General features: G+C 43.4%; 1 protein-coding gene across 4 annotated transcripts in view; it reads right to left on the bottom strand.

The window, feature by feature from the left end:
* Positions 1–1,086: 1,086 nt before the first annotated feature.
* Positions 1,087–12,459, bottom strand: part of elk3 (ETS transcription factor ELK3) — a 56,809-nt gene continuing 45,436 nt past the window's right edge. For 2 of the 4 annotated variants that reach the window (XM_070897691.1, XM_070897692.1), the window contains 4 exons: positions 10,777–11,577; positions 8,809–8,931; positions 1,833–1,934; positions 1,087–1,724 (listed from right to left, as the gene is read on the bottom strand). In XM_070897691.1, the coding sequence (XP_070753792.1) occupies positions 1,629–1,724; positions 1,833–1,934; positions 8,809–8,931; positions 10,777–11,577 (1,122 nt within the window). In that variant the 3' untranslated portion in view covers positions 1,087–1,628. The remainder of the gene's footprint in view (positions 1,725–1,832; positions 1,935–8,808; positions 8,932–10,776; positions 11,578–12,459) is intronic. The other 2 variants (XM_070897693.1, XM_070897694.1) reach the window with 2 other exon arrangements.

Below are 12,459 nucleotides of genomic sequence, written 5' to 3'. Positions count from 1 at the left end.
GAAAACACCCGCCGGGATCAAACTGCCGACGTGCACCGCTGAGAAAATTGCCAGGGCAGAAGTTTGGCCTCAACGGAAGCCCGTCCAGATCGCCAAGGGAACCGTCCTGTGAAAGCTGCTTAAACAGGGCGGTAGGTGAGCACTCTGCAAAGAAAGGTAAGTTAAAGGTTTGTTATTTATTTTTTAATTTTAAAACGGTGATTAAGTGTAAAAGTGTCTTGGGAATGCTTTGTAAGTTTCTTTTTTAAGTGAAATTTTTTTTTCAAGTTTTCCCCCCTCCCTAGGCCTCGGACTACATTTTTAAAACACTGCCCGTTTTACTTAGTTTCCCCTTAACCGCCAAGAATAAAGGTGCAAGGCCCACTTTCTTGCCAGGCGATTGGTTTTAATTAGTTTTAACATAAAAGTGTAAATTCTCGCCAGTGTTACTTATCAAACATTAGCGGTTTTTCTGAGCGGTCAATCGGGTGTTGAGGGGCTCTCGGGAAAGCCTAGCCCAATATCTTTTTTAGAATTGTAATTGTCCAAGTGTATAATATTTTGATTTGATTTTAAAAATCCAATCGTTAAATCCACTGTAAAGTGTAACACTAAGCCATGGAAACCACAAGATCCCACATTCGATCCCTGACCTGATCACAGCTGAGACTGCAGGAGCCACAATCGACCTCAATGCTTCTGGGCATTGGTGAGGGAAAATCAGCAAGGTTTCCTGCTCCTGATTATTATTCCAATGATTTCCTGCTGAAAAGTGCATGTGTAGACGTTAGCAGCAGACTCGGCTGTGATGACACTCACTGGGCTTATACATGAAGAATACCCCACTTGGGCAAGGTAAGGAAGGATGTTGCCATCTCTGGACCTATACCCTCAGTGAGAGTCCGTGCCTTTGTGGTCCCTGTACATGCACTTTCTAACTTTGCAGGAGCTGCTCACGCATTCTGGTCCACTGTCATTTTAATTTTAATTTTAATTTACTGTAATTTTAACCTGCACTGCACTGCTGATTTTAACACTTTTTCTGGGGTAGTAACGTCAAGGGATTGTCTAATTATCCTGGTGTCTTGAAAAATGAATTGAAAACAGTTTGCTGCGATTCTGGCATTTATTGAATTACGTCAATTACAAACTTGTAGCCAAAGTACAAATACAAGGCAAACCTGCCCATATAAACTGCAAAATGCTTTTTATTTAAAAAACTTACACTGAAATCTTACTTTCTAATACATAGTATCATGTCCTTTAACAGCCAATAATTGAAAACTGATACAAAGCTTCAATTATTTAGTAATGCTAATAATCTGTTTTTACAACAGGTTTACAGTTCATTTACAAGTTACATAAAACACTTAAGCATAATAGGCACAGCTGGTTAACATTCATTAAAAGCACAGTGCATAAAACGCAAGGTACAGGAAAAGGTTATATATTTATTGCCAACTTCATTATAAAATGACGGGGAGAAAACTAATCAAAAAACACATGTAAAAGGGTATTTAATCCATACTTCATAATATGACTGACAACTTCGTATCAGTGATGCATGATCACCGATACAAATAATAGCTGAAGATTGTCCTACATTTTGGCATTTAATTGGTCCCTTTTGCTCCTTCAATAAAGCAGTATCATGATTTCTGGGCATTTGATGAAAGCAGCAAGGGAGAAATCCCATCCAAACTGGGGATTGGAATTGGTATGTGTCCATTCACTAGGGTCGGAAACTGGAGGCAGAAAAATGGGACAAAATTAAAATGACTTCACAGTAGTGCAAGTGAACAGCCGAAAGCTCAAAGCTCTGGCCACAGAAAAGGAAATGCATAGGAACATACAGAACAAGGAAAGGAAAAGCCAAACTGGTCCATGGAGCCTGTTCCATCCCACGTGGTGTAACATCCGCGCCCAGTCACCTCTCCCACACCCCCCGCAATCTCCTGGAAGTGACAAAAAATGAAATAGACTGCTATGTCCTTACTAGTTCCTGTTTAATAATATGTGGTAAAAAGAAGCAAATTCTGGCTTCGCACTAGCAAATAAATCTGTTGCTAATAGGTTAATGGCTAAAATATAAAGATGGAAAATCCTTATTATGGAATTGCTCCACCACCACCATTTGTAAGAGTGTAATTTCAGCATGACAAGTATACATAGGCCGTTCCATTATAAGTGAGGACAGAGGCATTTATAATGGACGAAATGTATGACTTTAAAATGGGGACTGAATTACATCTGCTCACCCTGGTCTAATTATCCTCCACCTATAGACTACACTTGGTCTCGACTCTCTGTGCAACACCATTAGAGATTGACTAGTCAAATGAAAGTAATATTTGTGACCTTTTTTTTTTTGTTTGCTCCACTAATTTTTTGATTTATTTTCATTTTCTTGCATTGTGTTTGAAAGAAAATGCATTTTGGTACTAAGAACACAAACATTGTTGGCTGATTTAAAACAAAGAATTGATCAGATCACTGTACAGCACAGAAGGAGGCCACTGGGCCCATCGTACCTGTGTCGGCCCTTTGAAAGAGCTCTCCAATTAGTCCCACTCCCCTGCTCTTTCCCCATAGCCCTGGTAGTATTTATCCAGTTCCATTTTGAATATTATTATTGAATCTGCTTCCACCACCCTTTCAAGCAGTGCATTCCAGATAATAGCTTGCTGTGCAAAATAAATTCTTCGTGTCACTCTGGTTCTTTTGCCAATCACCGTAACTCTGTGCCCTGGGGTTACCTACCCCTCTGCCACTGGAAACAGTTCTCCTTATTTTCTCCATCAAAACCCTTTATGGTTTTGAACATCTCAATCAAATCTTCCCTTAACCTTCTCTGCTCTAAGGAGAAGCAGCCCAGTTTCTCCAGTCTCTCCGGAGTCCCTCATCCCTGGGACCATTCCAGTAAATCTCCTGCTCCCTCTCCAACGCCTTGACATCCTTCCCAAAGTGCGGAGCCCAGAATTGGACACACTACTCCAGCTGAGGCCTAACCAGTGTTTTAGAAATGTTTAGCGTAACTTCCTTGATTTGTGCTCTATGTCTCTATTTATAAAGCCCAGGATCTGTGTGCCTTTTTAACATCTTTCTCAACTTGTCTTTCCACCGGTAAGGATTTGTGTGTGTACATCTAAGGTCTCTCTGTTCCTGCACTCAATTATTGTTGCATTTAGTTTATATTGCCTCTCCTCATTCTTCCTACCAAACTGAATCACTTCACACTTCTCTGTATTGAATTTCATCTGCCATGTATCTGCCTAGTTCACCAATCTGTCTATGTCCTCCTGACATCTGTTATCTGCAAAACTTTGATATTGTGCCCTGTACATCCAAGTCCAGGTCATTAATATATATCAAACAGAACTGTTGTGCCAACACTGACCCCTGGGGAACACTTTCCTTCCAGTTTGAAAAACAACCCTCCACCCCTATCCTCTGCTTTCTATTTCAATCCACACTGCCACTTTCCCTTTAATCCCATGGGCTTCAATTTTCCCAACAAGTCTATTATGTGGTACTTTATAAAACACCTTTTGAAAGTAAACATTCATAACATTAACCGCATTATTCTCAACACTCTCTGTTACTTCATCACAGAATTCAATCTTGTTTGGAGATTGTCAAAAAGATTGTGCCTTTTTAGACAATTACTCATTCGGTACATCCAAAGCCATTTCCAGAATGTACAACAGTTTTCTTTTGCTTGAAGTCATTTTGAATTTAAACTGGGGGAGGGTAGGACCATGCCATTAAATAAATTGCCGTTGTTTGCTCCACAAATCCGGTGATGAAATCCACTGTAACTTATGGTGAAATAAACAATTTACTATTTACAATCTATATTAATAACTTGGATGAAGGGACCGAGTGTAATGTAGTCAAGTTTGCTGATGCTACAAAGATGGGGGAAAGCAAATTGTGAGGAGGACACAAAAAATCTGCAAAGGGATATAGACAGACTAAGTGAGTGGGCAGAAATTTGGCCCATGGAGTATAATGTGGGAAAATGTGAGGTTATCCACTTTGGCAGAAATAATAGAAAAGCAAATTATAATTTAAATGGAGAAAAATTGCAAAGTGCTGCAGTACAGAGGGACCTGGGGGTCCTTGTGCATGAAACACAAAAAGTTAGTATGCAGGTACAGCAAGTGATCAGGAAGGCAAATGGAATCTTGTCCTTTATTGCAAGGGGGATAGAGTATAAAAGCAGAGAAGTCCTGCTGCAACTGTACAGGGTGTTGGTGAGGCCACACCTGGAGTACTGCGTACAGTTTTGGTCTCTGTATTTAAAGAAGGATATACTTGCATTGGAGGCAGTTCAGAGAAGGTTCACTAGGTTGATTCCGGAGATGAGGGGGTTGACTTATGAAGATAGGTTGAGTAGGTTGGGCCTATACACACTGGAGTTCAGACAAATGAGAGGTGATCTTATTTCAAAACATAAAACATAACAAGGGGGCTCGACAAGGTGAATGCAGAGAGTATATTTCCACTCATAGGGGAAACTAAAACTAGGGGACATAGTCTCAGAGGGTTGTAAATCTGTGGAATTCTCTGCCCCAGAGAGCTGTGGAGGCTGGGTCATTGAATATATTTAAGACGGAGATAGACAGATTTTTGAGCGATGAGAGAGTAAAGGGCTATGGGGAGCGGGCAGGGAATGGAACTGAGTCCATGATTGGATCAGTCATGATCTTATTGAATGGTGGAGCAGGCTTGAGGGGGCGTATGGCCTATTCCTGCTCCTATTATGTTCTTACATGGGAAGCTGTGTCGCCATGGGAACCAGTATGGGTCCTGGTTACACCTGCCTTTTCATGGGATACGTGGAACATTCTTTGCTCCAGTCCTACTCCCTCATCTCCTTTCTCAGTATATTGAGGACTGTATCAGTGCTGCTTCCTGCTCTCGCCCTGAACTGGAAAACAACATTAACTTTGCTTCATATTTCCACCTCCTCTCAGCCTCACATGGTCCATCTCCAACTCATCTTTTCCCTTCCCCGACTTCTTTATCTCCATTTCTGGGGATAGGCTATTGACCAATATAAGCCCACTGACTCCCACAGCTACCTTGAATACACTTCCTCCCACCCCGCTTCCTGTAAGGACTCTTCCATTCTCCCAGTTTCTCCGTCTCCATTGCATGTATTCTGACGATATCACCTTCAACATCAGTGCTTCCGATATGTCTTTTTCCTCAACCGAGGATTCTGTTCCAGTGTGGTTGAAAGGGCCTCGACTGTGGTCATCCCATTTCCCGCATTTCTGCCCTCATCCCTTCCCCTCCCTCCCAGAAGGTGAGGACAGGGTTCCCCTTGTCCTCACCTTCCACCCCACCAGCTTCCGCATTCAACGGATCATCCTCCATCATTTCCGCTACCTCCACATCTTTCCCTCCCCTCTCAGTATTCCGAAGGGATCGTTCCCTCCTGGATACTCTGGTCCACTCAATCATCCACAGCACCCCCTCCCCTTCCCACGGCCCCTTCCCGTGTAAGCGCAGGAGATGCAACACCTGCCCTTTTACCTCCTCCCTTCCCACTGTCCAGGGCCCCAAATACTCCTTCCAGGTAAAACAGCGATTTACTTGTTTCAATTTAGTATACTGTATTCACTGCTCACGATGTGGTCTCCTCTACATTGGGGGGACCAAACGCAGATTGGGTGACTGCTTTGCTGAACACCTCCATTCAGTCTGCAACTATTTTAGTTGATAACCATAAATCAAGTGCCCCTGATTAAAGGGGAGGGTGGGGGGGGGCACTAAAACCGACACAATTAAACAAATTAAACTTTGGACAATAAACTTAAATCAAATTAAAATTTGGTTGCCGGGGGTGATGATCCACTCCAGTCCCTCCGGCGCCCACCTCTCGCGGAAGGCCGCGAGCGTACCGGTGAACACCGCGTGCTCCATCTCCAGGGACACCCTGGCCCGGATGTAACTGTGGAAGAGAGGCAGGCAGTCGAGCTGCCATTCAGTCTGCAAGTGTGACCCCGAGCTTCTGGTCGTCTGTCATTTTAATTCTCCGCCCCCACTCCCACTCTGACCTCCGGCAAGGAAGTTCGAGGAACTGCACCTCATCTTTCTATTAGGCACTTTACAGCCTTCTGGACTCAATATTGAGTTCACCAATTTCGGATTCTAGCCACTGCTCTCATTTGTTTCGGACAGCAGTTGCTGATAATGATTTTGCCATTTACACCACTCTACACCCATCTTATCCCCTTTTGTCTCAAATCTCTCCTGCCTTCCACCCTATCACTGACCTTCCCTTTTGTTCTTTCCTCCCCTCCCCACTTTCCCTGCTCCTGTACGTGCTCAAAACCCGTTACATCTCAAACCTTTTCCAGTTCTGATGAAAGTTTGCCAATTGAAACGTTAATTCTGTTTCTCACTCCACAGATGCTGCCTGACCTGCTGAGTATTTCCAGCATTTTCTGCTTATATTAAGACAGGAACTTTGTTTGCTAATCTAACAAATCCATGGTCTGTCAGACATTTTCCGTTGGTGAAATCCCACTGTGAAATGCTGGGGCATGCTGGTTGTGTGAAGCATTGTCGATGGCACTATGCATTTTACAACCGAGTGTAAGTAGCTGATCCCTTTCTGAATTCCCAAGCCCCCCCCCATCCCCCCCCACCCATCCCCCGACTTAAGAATTTATTTTAAAAGCAATTTCAACTTGAGATTTTAAAAACTCAACAGAGCTTTATTTGGAGAAGTTAACCTAATTATCCTGTACTGCAAAGACCAAAGGTGTAGGAAATGTCATTCATTGAAGATACTAACATTTGCTGCACCAACAGCTTAGATTGTAAATATTGCATTGAGCGACAGTTTTATTTGAAAAAGCAACTTATTATCTTTGTATTCTACCGATTATACTGAAGGACACATACAAGAACACAAGCTGTAAAATATTTAAACTGTGTATCGTTCAAAATAGTGGAGCTTCCCCTGGTATATTTGGTAAGTTTAGTAAAGCTTTACTAGCAAAGAATCATTATTAAAAACTGTTCCAAAATCAGAACATGCTGGAAATACTCAGCGGGTCAGGCAGCATCTGTGGAGGGAGAAACAGAGTTAACGTTTCAGGTCAATGGCCCTTTGTCAGAACTGGAAGATGATCAGGATTAGCAAGTAAAGGGGGGAAGGAAATAACAAAAGTGAAGGTTTGCGATAGGATGGAAGGCAGGAGAGATTCTATGGCAAAAGGGATAGTGGTCCATGGCAAGAGGAGCTGGTAATGGGACAGGTAAAGAAACAAAATAAGGGTACAGAGGAGGTGTAAATGGTTGCAGAAGAATAGCAGAGGAGAGGGAAGCATGAGAAATCTGGCAAAGAGGAGAAGGCTCCCATGGCCTGGGAATGTAGCGGAGAAAGGTGGGGAAACCCCACCAGCCATGTACTGATAGGGGACCCCCAGCACCATCCCCACCCCCCACCCCACCCACACCTCCACCTCCCCCACTCCTCCTCCCCCACCCCCAGCACCAACCCACACCTCCCCACTCGTCCCTCCCCAAGCCTCTCTACCTTTCTTCTTTGTAAGGCACTCCTTAAAACCTACCTCTCTGACCAAGCTTTTGGTTATCTATCCTACTGTCTCCTTATGTGGCTCGGTGTCAAATTTTCTGTTCAATAATGCTCCTGCGAAGGGCTTTGGGATGTTTTACTATGTTAAAGGTGCTATATCAATGCAATTGTTGTTACAATAAGGTGCTATAGAAATACAAGTTTGTTCATTCCATTTGACTGCAGTTAAGAGCTAAAGTGCGGGAAAATGAACGGACCCAGTCGAGGGCTCTGTTAACCACAGTGGAGGGGAATCCTCGGTTGAGGAAAAAGGAAGGCATATCAGAAGTACTGATATAGAAGGTGGCATCGTCTGACAGACATGGGAGAATAGTACAGAGACCTTACGGGGAGCAGTGTGGGAGGAAGTGTAGTCCAGGTAGCTGTGGGAGTCAGTGGGCTTATAGTGGATAATGGTTGACAGCCTATCCCAGAAATAGGGATAGAGAAGTCGAGGAAGTGAAGGGAGGAGTCGTGGATGGACCACGAGGGGCGGATGGACCATGAGGGGCGGGAATCAGCAGTAATTCTGTTACCCTGCAGCTGCCTTCCTTTACGTGCTTTCTGTGGTTGTGTACAATACAATATGTGAAGCATTTACTTTTATATAAATGACAGACCTGTGATTGAAGTTTATAATCTGCAGATGTTTTTGCAAAGGAACGTTATTTTTGTTTGCTATTATATTTTGTTAAACATTCCTCTTTGAAGTTGTCACTGATTATTTTTAATAATTACAGTAAGTAAACGTTACAATAAGTAAATCGCAATTTTTAATGTTGAAAACAGTGCTACAGGTACTTGGCACAGGTCAACGGCACAACCCAATCACTGACCCCCAGGATCGGACCCTTCAGTTGTTGCCTTATGTACACCTCCTCTTAACTCTGCCCACGATCTATGTCCAGCAACTTGACCAAAAACTGATAAAACTCATCATAACGGTAGCAGTGTTTGAGTACCAGACAGTCCCGGAACTTAAATGATGCGGTCTTGAAACGAGTGTTGTTGCTGCTAGACTACTTAAAATATTTCCAACTCAACTTCTGAATTGCAGACAATTTTAAAGAAAAATTGGCAACAGATGCAAAGGCTGTAATCTATAACTGCCAACATCGTAAACCTGCACAAAAATCAAGATTATTGCATGCAATGAACAGGTAGTAGGCATATCAAGTTAAAATGTTATAGGTAATTCGCGCTGATATTAATGTTTACCATTGAGCACATACCTGAAATAAAGACCCTGGCCCCTGTAGTCTGGCAGGACTCAAGGGAGCCACTGGACTCAGCGTACTCCAGAAGTGAATACTGGAGAGTAAGGGGCTTGGTGTCAACAGAATCCCATTGGGTGTCTATAATGGTGAGAAACATCACAAATAGGCTGATCAATAAACCATTTTGTCAGCCGTGGCTCAGTGGCCTGGACTTTCAACTCAGAGCCAGAAGGTCATGGGTTCCAGTCCTACGCCAGAGACCTGAGCACAATATCCAGGCTGACACTCCCAGTGCAATGCTGAGGGAGTGCCGCACTGTCGGAAGTGCCGCCTTTCGGGTGAGACATTAAACCGAGGCCTCGTCTGCTCTCAGGTGGACTTAAAAGATCCCATGGCACTATTTCAAAAAAGAGCAGGGGAGTTCTCCCCGGTGTCCTGGCCAATCCCTCAGTGTCTCTTTGTCAGGCAAAATGATATAATGCATCGGTGCTACCCATGACGGATATCTGCACTGACCAAATAATGTAAGTGGAAGAATTCTTTATAATGAGGCTGTAGATTCATATCAGCTTGTCTCAGTATCTCGTTTCATTTTTGAACTGGGCTATATATATTATGACTTTTATAGAAAGGTATTGAGAACAAAGATAAAGAACTTGCATTTATATAGTGCCTTTCACAACTTCAGGACATCCCGAAGCATTTTATAGCCAAAGAGGTACTTTTGGAGTATTGTCACTGTTGTAATGTAGGGAAATGCGGTTATCAATTTGCACACAGCAAGCTCCCACAAAAAGCAATGATATAGATGACCAGATAATCTGTTTAAAGAGATTTTATGGCCAGACACTAGGAGAACGACAAATAGTACCATGGGATCTTTTACATCCATCCGAGAGGGCCTCGGTTTAACATCTCATCCAAAAGACGGCACCTCCAGCAGTGCAGCACTCCCTCAGCACTGCACTGGAGTGTCAGCCTGGATTATGTGCTGACTCTGGTGCGAGCTCTATCACTGATCCACAGCTGACATCCAGTAACATTTAAACCTGTTTATACACAAGTCATTATCTTGTATTTACAAAAGTAACTCGAGACAAATAATCTGCTGGCACAAACAAGTAATCTTTCTCCTTCAGGCCACAAGGCGTGGCTAACAAAAATGTGAAAGTGCTGCAGTGTGCAGTGGTCTTGCGAAGTTCGGTGGGAAGCATGCTGTTGGGGCAGAGTTAGGGAGCTCTCCTTCTAGCTCACCTTGGAGTTCTTGATGGTGACAATGGGTATGGAAACTTTACTGTTCTAAATCCGAGCACTAACATCCATTGGGTTAAACTGCACAAAATTCACCCATTCGTAAAAAAACTGACCCACGATCCAGGTGAAGAGACACTTGTTTATAATTGTGCTCACATTCCATTCTGGAGATGCATATTTTAAAATCTAATTAATAAAACTTGTATCAACAAATAACATAAGGCAACTATTTTTAGTTTATATTAGCTGGCCACCATTTTATGGCAATTTACACACTGCATATATTAATCTCTCTCCACAGGAGCGGCAAGAGACTGTGGGAGGGATGTGATTGGGGCCCAGTGGAGGCGTGAGTTCGGGGCCATGGGGCAGCATGGGCCAGCCCACACTATATGTGTGCGCACTGGGTCCGTACAGCAGAGCTGGTCTCCAGTTAGTCTTGGGTAATCCTTGCCACTGGACTAAGACTGAGCTCTGTCAAGCCCGTGTGGTGGCTGGTGTGCAACGGCCACAACACGTTAAAATAATCCACACACAGGCATCTTCCACCCTTCAACATGTAGTTCGGGTCCTTCATCCGAAACACCTATGAACTCGTCCTTTTTTTTGCCGTGGAAGCAAGTCATCCTCGTTTCGAGGGACCGCCTATGAATATTAATCTATGTAATTGTCAGATTTCTTGTTGGAAGTATAATTTACTTAAAAGACAATGTAATTGAACAAACTGACCTGAGCAGTGAAAAATGCGGGCGTGAGGGATCCTGATGGAAGTGCTGGGCTGTTGAGGGCAATGGAGCTGGCATCTGTGTTGGTTATGACTAAAGAAGGAGCTGGAATCTCCAGGCCTTTGGGTTTCTTAGCCTTTGGAAGGTGGATGTGTCTCTGCTCAGCTAGACAAGGTGACTTGGCCTTTGAGCCCGCTGAGAGGTTGAGGGGCTGGACAGACTGTTCTGAATCATAGGCATCAAGTTCAATAATGCAAGCCTTCTGGTATCTCGATGAGGAGGTGGTATTTGAAGATGATGAAGCAATAGCAGAATGGAGTGATGCTAAAGGAGGCGATGCTTTAGAGGAGAGAGCTGTGAAGAACGTTGATGCAACCATGGTTTCTGGTGAAGGGGAGTGGGATGATGGAACTGAGACAACTGGCATGGTGACCGGCCTTTCATTCTTATTTGTTACAAATCTTATAACAGTCCTGACCTCCTCAGGTGTAGGTTTTCGTGCAGTTTTCTCTTCAGGCTTTTCCATTTTGATTGACTTGAAAAAGTCTGACCTGTTCTGCAGAGAGTTAATGGTGAAAGAGGTATATAACCCAGAGTGGATATAATCATTGCGACTTGGGCTTCTGCTGCTCGGTAATGTCAGTTGCTGCTGGTCTCTGCTCTGTGAGACGGACTGAGTGTCACTGTCTCCGAGCAAAATGCTTTCTCTGCTGGATTCCAGAGACTGCGGGTCCATCTTTAAAATGTCTGGAAATGAGACAAATTTGTAAACAAACTTCTGCCCAATCACCTTCTTAATAATATTCTGTGGAGATAGAAAAAAATAACTTTTATTAGATTGATACAACATTTACACTGTATTTATGTTAACAAGTGAAAATACGGTTAACAAAAATGAAAGAAATTAGAGCGGTAAATCGAAATGTTAATATCCACTCAAGTACTTAAAATGACGGAGGGAGAGTCAATCTTCCCAGATATTCTCCCACGCCGCCAATGTAACTGTGTTCACTCTGTTCACGCACATAAACCACGTCTCCAGCAAACCTGTGCCAATGTTACAACCGCTGAGTGGGAAAATCCCTGAGGAAAGTCCCAACTCGTGTTTTTGTTACCTTCTGTATTAATCTGTTTCAATACAGCTCAGTAATACTTTGTAACCTCGTCGACCAAAAGTAAGGATAGCTGCCCTGTAGGATCCTTGTCATTTTTCGAGTGATAGCATCCCTCATACTGCTGGAAGTTATCCGATCCTGACTGGTCCTGCCTGAGGGAATCCCACTTTGTTTTGTGCCGACAGCAATGGGACCTTTCTGCTCCCGCCAGGACAGGCACAATATGGTCACTTCCACAAGGGGGCCTTACATCCCCTAAGTCCAGGAGTGCACCTTTTCCTGCCCAACAATAGCAAGAGCCAGGGATGGTAACAGAAAACCCTTACTCTGTATATCGGCTGCTGAAATATGACCCACATCGTCAGGCGAACTCCACTCTCTTTACAGAAGACAGATTAAACAATTCTCACCATAACTAGATTATTTACATAACATTCATGAATGAACAGTATGAGGCAAAGAGAACATACATTCTCCTACACTCATCAGGTTACTAAAACAATAAAGATGCAACTTAATTTCTTTCTAATCACAGGGCCTTTATGTTCTGGCTACTAATATCACAGCCGCTG

This window comes from Pristiophorus japonicus, chromosome 13 (genome assembly GCF_044704955.1).
Source record: "Pristiophorus japonicus isolate sPriJap1 chromosome 13, sPriJap1.hap1, whole genome shotgun sequence".
Taxonomy (NCBI): domain Eukaryota; kingdom Metazoa; phylum Chordata; class Chondrichthyes; family Pristiophoridae; genus Pristiophorus; species Pristiophorus japonicus.
The sequence above is the reverse complement of the archived record's forward strand: the minus strand, read 5'-3'. Positions and strand labels throughout refer to the sequence as shown.